The 21,041-nt window shown below is 35.7% G+C and overlaps 1 protein-coding gene across 5 annotated transcripts in view; it reads right to left on the bottom strand.

The window, feature by feature from the left end:
• ATRNL1 (attractin like 1) overlaps window positions 1-21,041 on the bottom strand; it is a 464,278-nt gene that overhangs the window by 366,025 nt on the left and 77,212 nt on the right. For all 5 annotated transcript variants that reach the window (XM_029958558.1, XM_029958557.1, XM_029958556.1 and 2 more), the window contains exons 10-13: window positions 20,794-20,948; window positions 9,632-9,716; window positions 7,612-7,820; window positions 5,293-5,411 (exon numbers count right to left, since the gene is read on the bottom strand). In XM_029958558.1, coding sequence (XP_029814418.1) covers window positions 5,293-5,411; window positions 7,612-7,820; window positions 9,632-9,716; window positions 20,794-20,948 — 568 coding nt within the window. The remainder of the gene's footprint in view (window positions 1-5,292; window positions 5,412-7,611; window positions 7,821-9,631; window positions 9,717-20,793; window positions 20,949-21,041) is intronic.

The following is a 21,041-nucleotide window of genomic DNA, read 5'->3' as shown; positions in this document are numbered from 1 at the left end:
CTCCTCTTGACTATTCTTTGAATTCCTCAAATGTCAGCAGATTGCTGTAATTATTATTATTTGTATTAGTGTATCACCCAAGGACTCCCATCATGAAAGAGGGCAATAACTTTCTGGAAGCAATGCGAGCATTACAAAAAGAAAATTATTCTTTTCTTTAAGGCACTGTATAAAAACATTAAACAATGTAGGACTATAGTTCTCTTTGAAGCATCCTCCAGGATCCCATATCCCTAAAGAGGATGTTCTTTATCATACCCTTCATGGGTTCAACGATGCTTAGTTTATGTGTGGAGACCAAGACAACGAAATTCAGAGACTGTTACTGGGGGTAAGAGTGTGGTTGGTCTCAGAAAAGAAACATGTCCCCTTTGGAGCTTCTGAAAGCAATAAGGCTTTCAAAAATGTAATACAGGGTGGATGCAGAAACACTTCAGCTGCGCCTCTTCCCATCACAGTCTCTTCAAACAGGAAAAATCACATGTACTTCACTTGAAAAGACACATCACAGACCATACTCTGACCAAAAAAATATTATGTTCACATGCTATTGCCAAGTGTTCTTGATCACATTGGAGTAAGTGTTCTCCTTTTACTCTGCCCTCCCCTATGTTTGTGACAGTAAAAGAGTAGATTTTATAACAAGCTTAATTTGAAGAGTCAGAATAAGAGCTGAAATTTTATAAGTGGGGTTTTTCAATTTATTTGCAAGCAATTCTATGGTTTTGAAAGGAAAACACTACTTTCCAAGTAAAGTTTAGTATTATATTACTGCTGAAGTTCAAGCCTGCAGAATACTTTCCTTAAGTAATTAAGGGGACAAGTTACTTTATTTGCAATCTTTTAGTGTGGCAGTTAATATTCCTATAAACTGAAGGATTATAGGCTAAAAATGTAGACAACCAATGGAGCACATTGTTATAGCTACCCCATCTCCACTGATTACTGCAGTTTTTACTGTAGAGGAGTAAGACAATGGGAGAAGGAAGACATTCTTTATTAGTTCCTGAAGTGCACCCCTCAGGATTGCTGTTTGCATCTGGAGTTTGGTGTAGAAATAGGAAGAGCTATTTTGAGGGTATAAAGAATCAAAATCAATTTCTTTTAGTAACTAGTGCAAGCATTTCCAGTTGTTTCCCAAAGAAAAGGGTGAGGAAGGAGACAAAGAAGTGGGTTAGGGAAATTTAAAAAAAAAAAAAAAGGTAAAATAAAAGACAAAAAAGACAAAACCTTTAAAATTCTTTCACATCATAAATATCAAAAAGAAGTCAAGATATCATCCAGTAACAACTTACATGTGCACAAGGTAAGTATTTTTTCATTTTTCAGCCTATAAGTCTATCAGCACTTGAGCCAATCGGACCTATAAGTGGCATGGTACACGGCCAAACCCAGCTCACCATCTCTTGCATAAGCACAGTTTAAGGAAGGCTGGCATGCAAAAAGCACTCCTGTACTTTCAGGATTTCAATGCAATCACAATTTTCAAAAGTGCCTACATATGCCTGAAAAAAACAAAACAGCTTTATGGCCAGAATGTGGACTTAATATATTGCTATCCTTAAAAAAAGACTACTCAACATATTGGGCCTCTCTGCCACTTTATCAACTACTATTTGGTTCCATTTCTGAAGAGGAAAAAAAAAAAGGATAAAGCAAATTTTTTACTCTAATATTCAAGCTTTCTCAGGTCTTCCTTAGTAAAGGAAACTTGGCATTTTGTTGCAAGTGGTCAGCCCTCTTCAGTCATTTACCATTTTATTTCTCATAAGGTACAAAAAGATTTTGCTACCATGGGGCAGCTCCTCCCTGAGGAGCAGATCAATTCTTTGCTTATTTTTCCATGCTACTATCTCAAGAAAAATGACACCTTGTAAAGGTGCAGCAATCTAAAATGAAATTGATCTCTCCCCAAAGCTTTTTCTTTTTTTTCTTTTATTTTTTTGGTAAGGACTTCTGAGAATATTTCCATTATAAATTATAAGTATAGTCAAGTTTCTGCACAACATAATCAGTAAGGGAGTATCATTCTCACAAGATGTGAGACATATGCAGACATACAAAGTGAATACAGTTTCATAAACATATTAAGCAGATTCAGATCTGGAGATTTTCGTCTATATAAAGAAATAGGCAAAATGCTTCAGAACTAGTGAGGACCAGGAAGACACTTAGGATATTATAGAGTACAAATGAAAGTGTCAAAATGCAAAATCAATGCAACAGACTTAAGGACAGTGAACTGCTTGTAAAAGTCAGCATAATCTACTCCACAAAAATCAGAAATATATCACAAGCAGGACACAGAACTTTGGAGAAAAAAAAAAGGAAGGAAGATGCGAGACAAAGAATCTGAGAAAAAAAAGCAGATATGAGCATGACAGAAAGCTGTTTCTCCCAGTTTTAGAAGAAGACAGAGTGGTGGTAGTGCTTAGAGGGACACCTATGCAGAAATATTAGGTTTTACAAGTCAATCAAAATATTCCTGTTTAAATTTCCATTCCTGATATAGACAGGCAATGAGTGGGAGAAAAAGAGTAAGTACATTGATCATCAGTTCTTTCTTTGTGACAAAGTCTTATACAGTATTCTATGTTTTAAAGCTGAAAATGGCCCTGGGTTAGATGCAAGAGGCTCCCTGAAAGAACTTGAAAGAGGAAACGATAAAGATATCAGTATGTGATATTTCAGGAAGACTGTACTTGGCAAGAGACACTATTAATGACAGTATTATAGTTGCTTTTGCCCCTATGGCAAAAAAGTATCTGTATTTGCACATTTTTGAAAAAAGGGAGAATAGGTAATTTTTAGCTCCATCAATCTCAAAGATAAAAATTAAATAACTTTTTGTTCTCGGTTTAACTCCAGTGTATTATATAAAGCCACTGTAAGCAGTCTAGTGTAATTTCTCAAGGCAATCTTCAAAATCCTTTTTACAACAGAAAAAACCCTCTAATTAATGGTCAAAAACAGCCAACAAGGCACTACTGCTAGGTTGCTCTCCAATCTACTCACTATTCAAATTTCAGTACTGTCTTAAACCACTCTGCTTCTTTAAACTATTTCCCAGTGGGGCAAGAGATCATTCACCCCTCAACATTTGCATCAGACATGACAGGGCCAACATAGTATGCAGAAGTATCCCACTTCTGTGAGTTTTACTGAGAGAAAAACAAAGCAGCTTTCCAGTGCTGAAATGAGTCAGACCTCCAGAACAACCTGGCATTGCAAGCCTCTGCTAGCAATTACATCAGATATGAGTATGACATATACCTTGATGATCCGTAAGTGTGCACAGTAGAGGACTATAGTGTCCTGTTAACATTCTGACTCACATCAGGTGGTGAATATAGGCAGGGATATGTGCATCATCAATGCATATTATCACTGCTTATGAAGTCCATCTGTCCAAATAGAATTATTTCAGGGAAATTTTCATATTTTACAGGCCTTCCAAACAGCAGAGCAATCATTGTTTTTCAAAAAATCTGTGACCATGATGCCAATGCCAAACTGGTTGACAGCATATCTTTAGTACACTGGCCAGTTTCCACAGGGTGAAAGCAGCAGATTCTAAAATGTTATTGTCTGTCTCATCTGGAGTTCTATGATCTAAGTCATAAATCAAGGCCCTAGTACAGCTGCAAAAATGGGGCTTTCTCCTTGTGATATTTCTGAGTCTACAGCTTGTTATCCCATATTATCACAGTGCTGTCACAACATTTTCATTTTGTGGGCCTAGTGCAGAAGTAGCAGCCTATGAAAATGGATAATCAGCCTGATCCATTCTGTTTCTTCACATGGAGCCATTCTGTTTATGCTATTTTGGTGGGTGTATATCAAAGATGCAAAATCCTTCCTCCATCATCTCATGGCCAATAGACTAATTTTGCAACAGCCACCTCCAATTTGTGAGGGTGCCTCTTTTAAGAAACCATTTTGATGAATCTTCACTATCCCATTCTTCAGTAACTGCACTAACAGCCTCTCCTATCCACTTCAAAGCCTGAATAAAAGACAGGAAATGATATAGAGAAAACCAGTGCATCAGTTGCTAATTAAGCTGACAATCTTAGTCATGAAAGGTTGTCAGAGAAGGACACTGAACTGAGAAACTTGTGCTAAAATACCGAGTGCTTCATATTTATTACGGGATGAAGATGGTCTGCTCCTTAGCAACTGTTCCTTGCTCAGGAGTTGAAAACCACGGTTAGAAAATTAGTACCTAATATAGTACAATGTGTCAGGAAAAGAAGAGCCCTTGAAGATCACAAAGGAAACTAACCATTAGTGCCTGGAATGTGAAATCCCTCTGACAGACTTATAACGTGGCCACTGATGAATTTGTGTCTGCATTGCTTTTATTAGTAGTGACTAGCTACAAATGCCAGTGATTACAACTGGCTGTGCTCACTCTAAATGGGCAAGATTTGAGTCAGAGTCAATCCAATTCACACCCTAATTTGTCTGTCTGGAGAACAAGATTGATTTGCAACAGGTTCAAGCCAGAGAGCAAGCTACTTTTACTAATGGAAGTGTGTAAAGAAAGGATTTTGAACTCAAGTACAGCCATGTGTCTGCAGCTACCTGAAAAGTATAAGGACGCAAAATTTATAAAGCTAAAATGCTATTACAAGCTTGTCAAAAATCAAATGAACACGCAAGAGATGCAGCAGCCGGTCAACAACAACATGAAGTATAAAACTAAGCAATATTAAAAAGAGAAAACTATAAACTTGCTTGAATCTACAGGATCTGATCGCTTGTCCTTAAAAACATCAGAACAATCTCACCAAATCATCACAAGTCAGTTACTCTTGTGGTTACAGAGGCTCATATTCCTTTAACGAGATGACAAGTAAGTCCATGACTTAAAGAAAAAATTTCTGCTATGACCAATGATCAGAATACCAAGACTAATGAGACTGACCCAGTTCTGTATGAAAGGAAAAAAACAAACAGCCACCCTTCACGGGTTTCCACAGTTTCTGCCTGTGTACTGTACCCCACATATGCAAAAACACAAGTTAATAATGGACTCTGTGACCTTTCAAATGTCATTAATTAGGAGATAATGATATTTTCCTGAGAAATATACAATGGGCTAAACACAACCCTAAAAAATAATTTTGTTTACCCTGACCTAGATTTTTTTTTGCCTTCTGCAATATTTTTACTGCAAAAGCCTGACAAACATGTTGATGTTTGTGCTCAAAACAAGCAAGTATTATTCTACAATACCTAGAAAAGGAACAGTACTGATAAGATGCTCAAAGATTTGCAAAGACTCACCATGCTGCAGTTACTATTTGCTGAAATGCACTTCTTGTCATCACACCATTGGCACCCGTTTGTGTTGGCAGTGCAGCTCGCACAGTCCGCGTACCGGTAACATCTGTCGTCTGCAGCAGCTGGAACACAAGTGACAGTCAAAAAGAAAGGTCCCACAAAAGGAGAATAATACCACCTTTTAAACACTTGCCTCGAGCTTTTCCCATTACATCCTCCATTTGAATTCTAGCCATTCTTAAAGGTTTAAGTTACTGCAGGAAATTAATTCTATTCAGTTAATAAGATTTACTCCTTTAAAAATTCCTTTAGTAACAACTCTATCTGAAGGCTCACAAGTTTCATATCAACTGAAGGAATATTCAGATATACAACATACAAGCTCTTGTAGCACAATGCATAAATTAGGAGTAGGAAGAAGTTTTTCAACTATTCTTTCTTCACTTCTTTAACACAGAAGAAAGATTCTCTTAAGACACAGGTTTCTGATAAAAATATTAGATGGCTATGCAAGAAGATAAGAAGACAAAAATAGTAAATAAAAAAAATCTAAGACAGATATTAGCAACACATGGACATTTTATGGTAAGTTAGAGTTCTATCCTTCTCTACAAAACATGTTTGAGAAAGACTTCATGTTAAATTCCTAATATTTGGACTAAAATTCAGATTATTTAAAATAGTTTGGGACACAAATTGTTACTTCTGTTTAAAGGAGATAAAAATCTGAAACACCACCATGACCCAAAATAGGAGAATTTGTACCATTTCCTACCCTGATTATTGTGTTTAACTCCTGTTTAGTTTGGCTCCTTTAGTCTCAGGGTCATGCAGGTTTAAGAGATTCTCTTGCCAGGCAAGCCTTTCCATCCAAGAATCGATCTTTTGAAAACTCACTAAAATTTCTGCTTATCCTTTAATATTGACCATCAGCAGTTTCTCAGATGATATTCTCAACCAGGTAAAAATTGAGCCAAGTGATGTAAAATAATATAAGAAAAATTGGCTTTGGGCAAAAAATTACCACCTGAAACCAGAAGAATTTGACAGCATTGAAGCAGTGCTGTTCACACAACTTCTTTGGAACCGGAATTCTACAGACCTCATGTCTTGCAAGTTGAGTTGTAGTTTATTGCCACTGCAGCAGCTGTACTTTAGAAACTGCTCTAACTTTTTTATTTTCCTTCAGCCTTTCTGTCTGTGCCTTGCTTTGTTTCAGGGTTTTTTAAGCACCTGTTGATATGATCAGCTTTTTATAAGATCCACTTTCATCTGTATTGAATTTAATGCCTCAAGACTTTTATTTTTTATATATATATGAAACTCATTACGCTTTAGATCTTTAAATGTTATGAAAATGTACAGAAGTAGTTTTCCAGAGAACTTCACCTGGATAACATTTTTGTTATATCATGCACCTTTTATTTTATGAGTTTGCAACTTTATAGATAGTCCAGAAATTAACTTAGCAAAAGCTAACAGGAAAATAAACTGTCTTGAAGTGTTGATTAATAGCAGTGCTAATAACTCTTCAATAAGCATTAACATAGACTGTCAGTTTAATTGTATGGCAGTTTGTACATACAGCACACAGCCAAAAGCAATTTTACACTGTGTTGAAAGGAAAGATGCACAGAAAAGTAGTAGGTTCATGTAGCAGCAATAAATATTCTGTTCGTGTGACGCATAAGAACAACACTTTCACAAGCAATTTATTTATGACAAGCCAAAATGCTTTAGGAATAAGTTGTACAGTTATTCACAACACTAAATTGCTCTTTCAAACAATACAGGATAGAAATTCATATGACAAACTTGAACCCATTCTGACATACTGCAACAAAGGGATTGTTTGTCTCAAGTTTTTTTCCAGCTGAGACTGCGCTATATTCTTCTGTACAAATGCTACTGTTTGATAGACAATCTATTTGAAGCAGCCTTGCTTTCCTTTTCACTTATTGACACATACAGGTATGAGAGTTTCATGTGCCTGTAACGCCAGGGATCACCTGCAGTGACCATTTGTGCTCTGACTGCTGTTATGCTTTCCCTCAGCACCTTAAACTTGTGCTCTTTTGCATCTACTTCCCTGTATTTAAAATACAAAAAGATTCCAGAACTGAATGATTTAAAAAAAAAAAATCGTCTATAAATCTCTTACACTGGGTATTTCCAGAGAGGAACAGTCTTAACATTCCAGTCACTGGTTCCACGTGGTTACATTTTTTGGGAGTCGTTTGGGGGTTGTCCACCACCACTTCCCACCCCCCACCTCCTACATCACAGTGCAAATCTGACACTAAAAGACTGGAATTCACTTACCTGTTTTCTTAGGACATTTTGCTCTAAGGATGTTATTAGCATGTCCAGATTCCCAAGATTCACAGTGTTTTTTATTCCACAGGCATCTTATTCCTGGACGAGCATTTTTACACAGCTCTTCATCTCTGAATGCCTCACAGTTTGGAGGCTTGTACACGAGGATGTCATTCAATAGAACACTTGAAAAACCCCCAAATATATACATGGACCTATTAGGAAAAATCAGTTAAATATAACTGTTACTGTAGGCATATTGTATTGATTTATCTGTCTTGATATACAATTTAAAACCCCACATAATATTATAAAAAACTTTCTTCATCTTTTGCTAATAAACACTCTGTCAGTGGTTCCTTTAATTATTAGTTTTTCAATTTATTTCTCCATAGAAGTTTAGAATAACAAAAAAAATTGCTGGAAGCTCACTGTGATGTATGTATTAAGAAGTGGCATACACCAAATTTTTGGAAAGAACAACGAAGAGCTTTGGAAGAAACTTTTCATTTTTGCAGCTCAGTAATGAGAACAGAGCAAGAAATACAAGAACATTTTTCTTCACAAAGATTTCAAAGACAGCCAGCAAAAATTGGCAAGATGGATATTTTTTTTGGTAATATTTCTGGTGCAGTAGCTGCTGACATCAAAACCAAGACCTTGAGTACTTAATCTTCTCATTTAAAATTACAAACAATCTTGGGTAAAAGATAGTAATAGAAAACCTGTGTGTCTCTTGTATCACATAATCTTATAACAGAATTAATCATAGAGTTACCAATAGCAGAAATTTGGAAAGTATCTTGCATTGCACTTTTTCGTACATAAAAAGAAAAAAAAGGAATTTTCACCTTGAGTATAATTCATTCAGAGTGACAGTTCTTGAAGTATCAGACATAGGTGGGACGTCATAAAAGGCACAAATCAGAATGAAAAACTATCACTTGCTGAATTCATTAATTCCAAGCAATTTTCTCTTAATGAATAAATCTGTTCATTGATTAATGTCAAGTGCTCTGTGTACAGACTTACAACCTAGTGCTATTTTTGTTAAATGCAGTCACACTCTTATTTGTAGTGTTACTTATTACCTCTGTTATTTCTGACCTATACAATATCCCTAGGCAGAGGATCTGTTAAGTGGCCCACATATACTTAATACTGAGTTTATTAGTATGATGAATAATGTAGAAGAGGTACAATGACCTAGAGCACTGCAACTATCAGATATCAGGTCAGTTGGCAACCTGCAAAAGTAAAACTGGCACAAGGAACCACTACAGATTCCTTTAAACCTGAACTCTGTTTTCCACAACTTTTCCAGTAAAAAAGGAGACATTTGTCCTACAATTTTAACTTTAGGGATTGGGGTAAAAGAAGCAGAGCTCAGCCACCCAATCCAGAAAACTCCAGATCCACTCTACCTGCTTTTCTAGATGATGAAGTTTTACTGTTCTTCTCTACTCAACATGAAATGACATGAAAGAATGCTACATTTTCTAGAGGATAAGTAACATACTTATTATTGTCTAGACGCTGGCAGGGTTTTCCTTCTGCAAGTGGTTAAAGATGATAACTATATCAGTATCATCCAAATATTGCCTTTTTCCAAACAAATTTTAGTTACATGGTTACTTTATGATTTTAGAAGAACAAGAAATTATAGCATGCTGCAAAGAAAAAAACATTTCTCCCACTACTACTAGGTGAAGGTTGTAGTTGGTACCAAATATCAAATTCACTGTAGCTCACAATACTGAGGAAATGCCTCAGTACACTAGAAGGTTAACTTAAAATGCCATTAAACAGATTCCACAGCATGGCAGCTTATGATGATGATTAGCTGGACTGATTACCTAAGACAAGTAAAGACTCTGACAAGCACTACTTTTCCCTTTAATAACTTAGATCAGTTCTATGTCATTGAACCATACTTCAAAAAAGTCTAATTTCTTCTACGGGGTTTTTGTTTTTTTTTTTTCATTCAGAAAAGTGGTGAGGAAGATTTAAAAGACACTTCATTTACCCATTACTGACAACAGCAGTGTGACCAAATCTGTTCACATCTCGATGCAGATTAGGTTTTGGTAAAACCTTCCATTCGTCACAAGCTGAAAGACACAACAAAAACATATGAAAACATATATCAAATAATCTGAAAAGTTTTCAGCAGAATATATGCAAACTATACTTTAATTGCTCAAGAATAAATCGACATGTACTCCTTTTGTTGACTAGGTGCTCCAAGAACCTGTGAGCAACACTGATCTATCCTGACATTTATCAAGGCCACAGGACGCTCATGGAAGGGTTGCTTTATTACACAGAGTTCTCTGCCTTCACAGCCAGTTTCAACATCCAAAGCAACAAGCACTGCCGTCATTGTTATCAAGTGATCAGTAACAGTGCCCTAATATTTACACACTCTCAAATCAGCCACAGGATTTCAATTCATACACTTTCAAGGAACATCTATGACAGTGAAATTAGTTCTTTTCATAAGCATTTTAAGACAAACTACCACACCTTCAGCTGGGCAACCCAACACATTATTGTCTTACTTTGGATAGCTTGGTTTAAGAATGCTAGTATTTACTTTCCTTTCACCACATATTTGAGATGAATGCTGTATTTCCATGTCAAATTAACCATTCAAGCATATTTCTTTTAGTACTGCTGTAGGAACATTTACAAATATGGTTCTGGTGTAGTTTCATCTTTCTTTCCTGACTGGAATATTAGTTCTTTAGAACAATTAGTTCCTTCTTCATTATTTCCTGCTTGAACTTTACAGACTTCAAAAATTCAAATCCCACAACAATAGAAATAAGGAGCACCTGCAGATTGAAACTTCAAAGAAATATCTTTAAAATGGAGCAAAGAAAGTACTTTTCTACAGAGCAAGCAAAACATTTCCAGAATATGTCATAACAGATTTTGGAGGGTAAACTTTCAGGAAACCTTTCAGATCAGGCAGAGGGTTACAGTTTTTTCATTAAAAAAAAAAAATCTGCTATACGCACAAAGATAGGGATTAAATCCAAAGCTGAAAACAAGTTAAAGGGAGAGAGACCTCTCCAATTTAATCCAAATAAAAGCATGGCTTTATTTATATACAGAGAGACATACTTTATTCTAAACCAGTGGCAAAGCTATCAACTTGGACATGCAGAAAAAAGAATACCTATTTGGTCAGCATACTCTTCCTAATACAGAGAAGTGGATAAGTGGTTAAGTGGATAGAGCACATGCATATAGAAACTGCAGAATCAGAATTAGTAACACAAAGCAGATTAATACGAAATATTAAATACCAATGTATTTAGTCAATGGATTCCTCGTAGGTTTTGGTGAAGAATCAAACAGAATTCATTCCTGTTCATCATCTTCAAACTTGTTTTAAACATCCCTAAGTACCCAAATTTCCAGACTTCACTGGACTGCTCCAAGAAGAAAGTGCCAAACAGTGAATGTAGCATGAATTACAACATTATTTATCAATATTACAGCATTTTGTATTAAGTCTAATAATGATGGTTAACTCTATGGAACAAAGAATAAAATACTTTCCTCGATAAAATGTTATGCACTCTTAAGGTATTATACAGATAGTAAGGAGAAGGAAGATATGGTATTAATTGTATTTACCATTGTCTCTGTATGTAACCAAGTACAATATAAAGCATATGAAAGCACATACTGCTTTTAATAGAACTAAGCAGATGAAGGAACGATACTATTCATTCCAAACTGATTTGCAGAATTTTTAGTCACTGAAAAGTACAAGGAGAAATACTGGGGTTTTTCTCTCTGTTACTAGGGCTTCTACTTCAAGAACAAGCAGTACCACGTTATATCATTAAAAGACAGAGGTTCATTTTGCCCCCCAGTGTAGATTAAATGGTTACCAGATGACACATAAGTGGCTCTCAGAGTGAGCTGCCAGTCACACAAATTTGTTATGTGATGAAACACACCATAGAAAGGCACTAGATTTAAAGCAATCCAGCTGATGCTGGCAGAGAAAAACCCCAACTGAACTTTGCACAGGGTAATGCACTCCAGGGTCCACACTCCAACAGGTCAGGCCTCAACATGTCTCATGTACAGCCTACTGTCAATATTGCATTACTGATATCAGAGAGGACCAAGATATTTCATAGAAAAACTCTCAGTGCTGCAACAGTATACATTTGTTACTAGAAGCTTTCCCACTATCATTTTATGGGGGGAAAACAAAAAACCTAACACATTTCTAATCAACATTGTCATATCAGTAAAACATGGATTTGTTTTTAAAAATCTAACTAAGACCAAATTTACCAAGATGTGACTGGAGGAAAAATGGGACAAATACAGCATACTAGCTCATCCGGTTAGTCGTGCGAGTCTTTTTATGAATGTTTTTTGCTCCTCAGACACACAGCTGAACATAATATTAAAAACCTGTCTAGTAGTGGAGGGCAGTCTAAAGTTTGAGCTTGCCAGTCATATCTGATTTTGAACAATGTATTACTTAAACACTAGGGCAGAACTGGTGCAGAATCAAGTTAACAAAGCTCCATTCAATTCATGTCTGAATTAAGTTAATAAAGCAGTTCTGAAAATCATAAAAGATGAGTACCCAACTATCTCAAATTTAAATTTTTATAGAGAAAAATCTAAGAGAGCTGCATATCTACAAGCTGTTTCAAAGGTGATTGCTCTCCCATTTCTTCATCTGATTTATTAAGTGCATTAAGGACATCTTAATTATTTTCAATAACTAAAGAAACTATGAGAATAACCCCGAAAATCTTGACAACTCACTTCCAAATCTACAATATTTTCTAAAGAATAAGAGAAAAATCAAGGAACTGAAAAAGTCCCCTTGCAGGAAAAACCATAGAAACTCAGCTGAAAAACTGTAGGCATTGAAAAGAAGCTTATTTACAACTCATCTTCATCCCCCACCCCACAATGCCCAATTCTGCACTCAAGCCTGAACAGAAGCACCATGGCCATCTCAAAGTGATACTCTAACAGTACACTTTAAATAATGGAAAGAGTTCATACTTCCAAAACATGATAAAAGGAAAAAGACTTTCTTTATATAGTATAGTAGTAGTTAGAGTAATGATCCAAGATGTAGGAGAAAAAGGTTCATTTCCTACCTGGTGGGATTTAAACCTAAAGTTTTCATCTCTGAGCAAAAGTACCCTCACTGTTCTAGTGAGGTGACTTTTCACTACTCCAAGTTAATGCTGTTCCACTGAACAGATAAAAAAAATATAGAAAAAATTAATATTGCTAGAAATAGGAAGTTCTTAAGTCTCTAAAAAAGTGGCAACCAATGTTCCATGCTTTACCTCTAAAATCAAATTGGTATTTCTGCACTGGCAGCCTGATTTAGTGACAAACTCTTACTACACTTGGAGATAAGTTTTAAGGGAAGGTATATGAAACTACATACTTTATGTTTACATTATCAAATAATTTCTCAATTACAAACAATTTAAATAGATTTGAAATCCCGATGTATTTATTCTGCTTAATCACAATCTGTAACACTGGCAGTGCAGCCTCATGTTCTACACAGAATCCAGTGGCAGCTTATGCTTCTATTTTCTCTTCATGTATTTTCAATAATTACTCAGTCAGTTTTTCTCTGGTAAAAGAAGTAATATTGGTTCACAAAGTATGGACACCATTATACTTCTGTCTAGTTCTTTTTCGTGACTCTAGACAACTAAAGACTAAACACAAACAACTAAAAACATCATGAAAGTTAGTTACTAACAAAAAAGTTACTTTCTGATTCTTTCCACACTGCATAAATATTTTTCTTTAATAAGATAATAAAAATCTCCTTGCTCTTAGGAAAACACGAAGACAAGTATGTTCAGAACAGCATGAATTGAATTTAAACTATAGAACTAACATCTACAACAGCATCTACACACAGAACAGTGACTCCCTAAGCAATATAAAGAAACCAACAACCTTAAGCTTTACTATTAAATGGAGCAATTAGTGCATTACATTATTATGGCTTTGCTCTTCTAATAGCACAGCGATATGGAGGTAATTGCTATTACAGACTGCACCAGAACTACATTTATGACTTAAGTGCTCAGGAACACATAAAACTTAATCTTTCACAGCGGCTGCTTTACATTTTCTTTGTGATGGCACATTGACAATCCATTTGTAACTCCAGAAGGAGGGAAAATTGCAAAAATAAATGGGTTTACATTGGAAAAAAATAAATTTACAGACGTTTAAACTTGCTCATTTTGTCGATGACAAAGACTAGAAGTGAAACAACTTCTTTTACAAGCAAACAATTTATGAATAAACAATTCATTTTATTACAAAATACAAGCAATAGGTTTGATTACAAGTGGAACTAAAGTCAATCTCCTGAGATAATTTTGAATTTTTTTTCCAAAAAAGGAAAATGCTTTTAAGCTTTGTTTGAATACCCTGGAATAAACTTAATATTTCACATGTAATATTGTCTTTCATAAGCAATTGAATTTGCATATTACAAAAGAAACATTGTGGAGTGTATTATTGGTGTAAATATACGTGTTATTGCACTTCTGCCATAGATACAAACAATGCTGAAATACAACAACCGTTAGGAGAGAACATAGAAACAGCTGCCATGTTCCAATGACTTCAGTTTTTGGCTTTTATAGAGATTCCCTGTCAGTATTTCTCTATACATTTCTAGGGTATCCAGATACCTTAGCATTGGCATATGTGGAACAAAAGGACAGACTAAATACTTCATAAACTGAAACTTAAGGAACTTAGGCATAGAGATATATGCTTACTAACAGTATCATTTGGCCAGGAACTAAAATAAATATCCTTAATCTTTAAAAAAAGCATCTATTTAATTATACATACATATTTTAATACTAGTTTCAATAGTTAGAATCCGTTTTAAACTCTGATTCTGTGTTTCTAATAATCTATTTTTATTTGCAAATTTTGCATCTGAATACTCATAAAATATAACCTAAATTACTTTTCTAAGCCCTGATTGAAATAGAAATGCAAGTTTTAAGCACATGGTGGCTCCTGTATCACAGTTCTACAGTTAAAAAAAAAAAAAAAACAACCAAAGCAACTAATACTTCACATACCTATCCCTCAAGGTTTAGAGTACAGCTCCAAAATTTTTATCTGAAGATGGCATAAAACAAGTTCTTCTACATGCACATAAGCAACATTAGCAACATTTGTGTATGCATACATATTTGTATGCATGTAACATATTTATATAAATATATAGTGTGGTGGTGGTGGATTTCAGGAGAAGTTTAATTATTTTCAAGTATTACTTCAACAGGATCCCCGGGGCAAAAATTGAGCCGTTGTTCAGAAAATTAAAACCCACAGAGGACAGAGCCTTCCAACTACCCATCTACCCATTTAGAGAGAGAAAAGCTTTCCAATAATGCTAATGTCCTACAAATTATAAATCAGATTTATACAATACATTTATCAGCACTGCAGTATTAATTATAGGGCAGGATAAGGAAGAAAGACACATGATATGGTTTCTCAACCTTTCCACCAGATACAAAGTCCTGTGCAGGGCTAAGAGTTGGACTTGATGATCCTTCTACGGCCCTCCCAACTCAGCGTATTCTGTGATTCTGTGAAAGATTGAGGACAAAAGTGAAGAAATAAAGCTGCAATGCTGAACCCCTCCTTTCTTCCCAAGACTAGAGGAGAGAACAGATGATGATAGGATTCTTTCTCCAAATCTGGTTACAAGACATAATCTGGTTCCAAAAAGTTGGTTGTTAGCATAGATGGAGTGTGACTGAATAATCATAGCGTAACTTCTGCTATTTTTCAGGACATTATCAGAGACTTTTGTCTGGGAGGGCTTACTATGACTGCTGCAATACCAAAAGGACAATAGCAGCAAGAAGAATCCATAATATTCTTTAATTCATTTCAGTTACACTGGAAGCCATATGAGAGATGATCCAGGTTCTATTTTTGCCCAAATTCATGTAAATGTATGTATAAAGCATTCTCAAATTTTCCTAACTTGCATCAAATAATCCTTTCTTGTGATTAAAGAATGAGATGTCTTCATGAAGTGATTTTACCTTGTTTACATGTGTTTTAAAAAAAACTAAGAACTACTTTGTTTATTTCACTACCCTAAACCTTTCACAGAATTCAGCCCAGTTATTCATTAGGCCAATTTCAGCAAAACAATAGCACTTTGTAGCAGGAGTTGGACTAGAACTTTGTATTGTAGACAGATAAGCATGGTATCTCTCCAAAGTGTTTCCTATTCCTTATACAATGAATAGAATTAAATTAACCAAGTATTCAGAAAAAACTCCCCAGCACACGGGCCTAGTTGAACCACTCTGCCACTACATAGGCAGAAAACACAGTGGTGAACTTGAGGCCAACAGTAACGGAAAACAAACAAACAAACAAACAAAAAAAAACCCAAAAAACAGACTTAACTTTGTACCAAACAGAAAAGATAAGCAAAACATCAATTCTGACACTTCACACTTCCAGTCTAGTCCTGTGTAGTCCTGCATGTTTATTTAAACTAACCTCTGTGGGACCTAAGCACTTAACAGAATTTGAAGTCAGTGCTGAGCGTCTACTTTTCTACTTTACCAAATCTCAGTCTCCCAAATGTATGCATTTTTTATGTATTACCAAGCAGTGCTGAGGAGTTGGGAGAACGTAGGGTACCAGTCATAATAAATAGTTTCTCAATTACACAGCAAAGACTAAAGAAAAAGATATCATAGTATTTTGAAAGAATAAATCCCTATTATTAATTACAAGTATGCAGCCAGATTTCCAGACATGCATATCCCAGTGGGTATTAACTGTCATTACTATGTATGATGACTATACACAAACTGTCCCTTGCATGTGTAACTTCCTGAGTCCCAAAGAGCTATCACAGAGCACAGACTTTCACAAGCAGTGCAGACATAATTTTTCTATACATACCTATGGTAATTCCTTTTCTAAATGAGGAAACTGCTGTAAGTACCTTTCAAAATGCTATCATGGAAGAAGTGAATAAACATCCTGGATTGAGCACTGATGCCACCTCTGTAAGGGGCAGGATCTCAGCAGCTGAGGCCCTTCAGCTGCTTTTTTAATGCACCAAATGTGTAACTATGGCTCTCCGGTGAACAATAGTTCGCTGGATAAAGAAAAGCCAAAACCTACATCAGTCAGAAACCAAAGGTCAACCACAGCATTCGAGACTGGTCCCAGTGGCAGCCCTGTCCTCATTACCAAGGTTGCTCTGATTTCAGAATAATGTAAGCAATAACAGCACAGCTGGAAAATACCTCACACCTCTACAAGAATCACCATTTGTGAATCTTTCAGGAGCTGCCAGAGCAACTGGGGGGAAATTGTGGTGGTTAAATATCATAGGAGGACAAAAGCATACCAAAGCCAGGTTTCTAAAGCTCAGTTACACAGTAGTCTTCTCATCAAATTTTAACTGATATTTAAGTAACTATATCAAACAATATTAAATGATGAAAGTTATGGTATCGTAATAGTTTTTATAACATCTCCACATCTCTGAGTCTTCAGCTTTAACAAATATGCTGTAAGGATTTCTAATGACTGAATTGAGCTCTTGGCTCATGACACACTTAAATGTCAAAAACTTAGATGTATAGACTAAGATCAGAACTTAGAGAGCAATGACTGATCCAGAAAAGGGGGGTGGGGAAAGGCAAATCTTTTCTAAGCTTGGTAAAATTAATTGCTCTCTGGGAGATACTTATCTCCCTCCCTTGACTAGAGGAGGAGTGTGGATTACCAAACTGCATTAGCAACAAACAATTTAGAAAGCTTAACTTAACTGAGATGAAGTTACTCAAAGTTATTTCACATTAATATGAAAAACAATGTTTTCATGGATAATAAAAAGCTGAAGCAATCTATCCATAACACTATGTCATATAGTAAGAGAGATAATCAAATGTACTCTATAGCCCAACTTGAACATAAATAGTACAGACTCTATCTCCAGGATTCAGCTGGTTTCTAGACAGCACCCATTTTTTTACTAGACAGGGCATAACATGCCATCACTTGCAAGGTATCTAGGAAACATGATGCTGATAGCATCATATATTTTTTCTTCCAAGTATTGTTCAAAAACTCAAGATACAAAATAAATAAAATTCTGAAATCTACCCATTACATAATTATTTAATTCTTAGTAAAATATTTAATGTTTTTTGAAAAAGTATGTCTGTGAAATTGTGTTTTTAATTTGGTGAAATGAATAATACAGAAGATTAAGTTGGAATCAAATCAATCTTCATAGATTTCATTGTTTCAAGAGTAATTACTACAGCCATTTCTTTTGTACTTCATCAGTTTGATAACACACAGAGAATGCGACTTGCAAGAAAGTACAAATACCATACTAAAACAGCATAATGGACTGGACAAATCAAAATATTGTTCCACTTAAAAAAAAAAAAAAAAGAGCAAAACACCAGCATAAAACACTTTCATAAAGGAGGATAAAAAAGTAGTGATATGTGAAAGTCAGGAAGTTACATTTAGATTCTGAGACTCACACTCTTGATTCGCAAGTGCACATTCTACAAATAAATGTAGACAAATAAGTAATATTATCCTCCAAAATGAGGAGGGAGCTCTGTTTCATTAAAAATTAAAACCAAATGTAAACTGAAGTGAGAACAAAATCAATAGCTCACATCATCAGATGCCTACCAGAAGCTATGGAATACATAATACAGGGATAGAGTAAAAAAATTCAACTGTTCTGCAAAGGTTTTATTCATACACTCGATGAAACCTGCAGCAAATAACCCATATATGTTCCATGTACTTAATTTACTCATTATTTTTGTATTAAAGCAAACACATTGCATTGATATCTATACGGAATGCAATAAAGAGCCATTAACTAGCCCTATAAAAAGGATCATGTCTCAGCCTCTTCTACCACTGTAGGCAGCTGATAAATGCCTGCCAAAAATAGATACAGGCAATATCCACAGGCTATTCTCACCAGGATCATGCACGAGTCCATTTCCCAGACTGCTCCATTTCCCATTTTTTAGCTCCCAGGACAAGTGACTGTGCTTTTTGGCCCAAACATGAACTGTATGTTTGTATTTAAAACCTATGCATAAAATATGGATGTGAAAATCAGGGAAGGGGAAAAACTACTTGTGGTAAAAACAGCAGTGGCAACAAACAAGATAAGAAACAGACTATGGATTCATTAAATTCCCTTAGATTTATAGCCTTCACAATACTATAGGGAGGCTTTTCCACAAGTGCACAACTCAAATGGTTGGAACCATTCTACAGACTGAAAGTTGACACCCATCTTGTCTTATCTTAAACAGTTTTCCTCCAAACTGTATTCTTATCATATATTTATAAACAACAATCTTTTCTGCTCTCAGTCACTCTCTTGAGATATTAAATATACCACATCCTTTTATTATCTCCAAAAGTCTCCTCAGGCTTCAGTCAGCCTTAATACCACTTGCCATGCAGAGTCTTCTTTGAGTTTGTCTTCCTGAAATGTGCGTTGCCAAAATACGACAAAAATATCCAGGGCTTCGAGAATGACACCAATGTTTCTTCCTTCTTTTCATTAGGACTGTATAAGCCATTTCTACATCCACACGTCACTCCTGACTCACACACAAACCACTGTCATTTCCTTCAATTTGAAGGAGAAAATTCCTATCATTTCCTCAGTGTAGAACTTGCACCTTGTTCCGTTAAACGTTATCTCATGACAACTGTCATTCCCAATCATCTCATTCTCCCGAATGACAGTCCAGCCTCTTCCCCACCTGTTATTGGCAAAGTTTTGTGGTGTTCTTTTGTTACTCCTCGCTTCTACTTTTGAATTTGGGTAACTGGGAATGATTTTTGTATTTTGACACTCGCACTGCATACTAGCAGGTTCTGGTGCTTCAGAAGTAAACCTTTTTTAGCACCATCGCACTAAGACTGCCTTCCATCCCACAAAACCAAGCACAAAGAGCTGGGACATTTTCACTGCATTGTTGTCTATCAAAACACAGTTTATCCATAAGACGATGCAGAAGTATTCCATATCCTTTTATTGCCAGGATTCATTTAATGTAGTTATTCAATTAATCTAAACGAGAGATCTATATCCCCCAGGATTTTCCTCCCACTCAGCAAGACTGCTCGTGCTAGACTGTGGGTAGAGTATTTCTCCACGTGAAACAGGCAAATACTGATGCAGTTACTCTGATCAAACCATTAATGTAGTCTCAAAGACAGGAAACTTTTAATATATACTCTGATGGGAAATGCTTAGGAAGAGGCAGGAAGGGGGGGGGCAACTTGTCAGAAGAAGATATCCAGCAAAAATCCACACAACTCAGCTATCACGGCCCCAACCTGTGTGTATTAATCTGCCACAATCCATCTCCCAAGAGGCTGTTTCTTGACACTCTGCTTCCATGGTGTGAACTTCCTGTGTTTCCAAATTGCTTTTTAGCTTGTGGCAACTCTCCCTTTTGCAGTTGCCTGAGCATCACCATTTGACTACCCCAGTCTTTCAGAGCTCCAACTACCTTGGCTTCTCCACTCCCTGATTTTCGATTCAGACTCATTGTGGAGGCAATGTATTTTCCAAAGCATCATCAACTCCAGACCTTTTTAGGAACCTAAAGTGTTACTTGTGGGGAAATGTTTTGGTTTTGGGGGGGGCTGTTGTTTGTTTGAGGGGTTTTGTTTGTTTGAGGGTTGTTTTTAGTTATGTTTAATTCCAGCAACACATTTTATTAGTCCTATGTAGATATTATCTATGAAAAATATGTAAACACTCAGAGGTAATAACGCTAGGGTCTGTGTTCAACTCACTTTTGTAATACCAAAATGCACCAACCCTTGTAATTCATTTAGCAGTATATTTGCTATTCATAATATAAAATAAGATTAGGCACATATTTTAAAATTGATCATTTTAGCTACTATGCTTTGCCCCACAAACCAAAAACTTTAGACAATTACGGAACAAAAGCCTGTATAATTTATAAGTAACTTGAAGGTGTTTGAGATCAAAAATTCATATTATCTGGACTTGAAAGAAACGTTGTGGTATTTAGAACTCAGATGAGAAGAATACAATACAATACATACCTATATCATATGCAAGAAAGTCAGCAGAAAAACACTTCGCACCATTGCTCAGTGAAGTATCATTATGAGTGTTTCCACCAAAAATGAGCATAGCTCCATTGATTAAGACAGCTGAATGAAGGTATCTTGCAAAACCACTCTCTTTCAAAATAGTCCTACAAAATATAAGAACAAATTAATACATATTAACATGTGAAAAATTGTACATGAACATCAAGAAAATTTATAGATAAAAAAATACAAAACAC

This window comes from Manacus vitellinus, unplaced genomic scaffold (assembly GCF_001715985.3).
Source record: "Manacus vitellinus isolate BGI_N305 unplaced genomic scaffold, ASM171598v3 scaffold_15_pilon, whole genome shotgun sequence".
Taxonomy (NCBI): Eukaryota; Metazoa; Chordata; class Aves; order Passeriformes; family Pipridae; genus Manacus; species Manacus vitellinus.
This window is presented reverse-complemented; position numbering and strand designations above follow the sequence as displayed.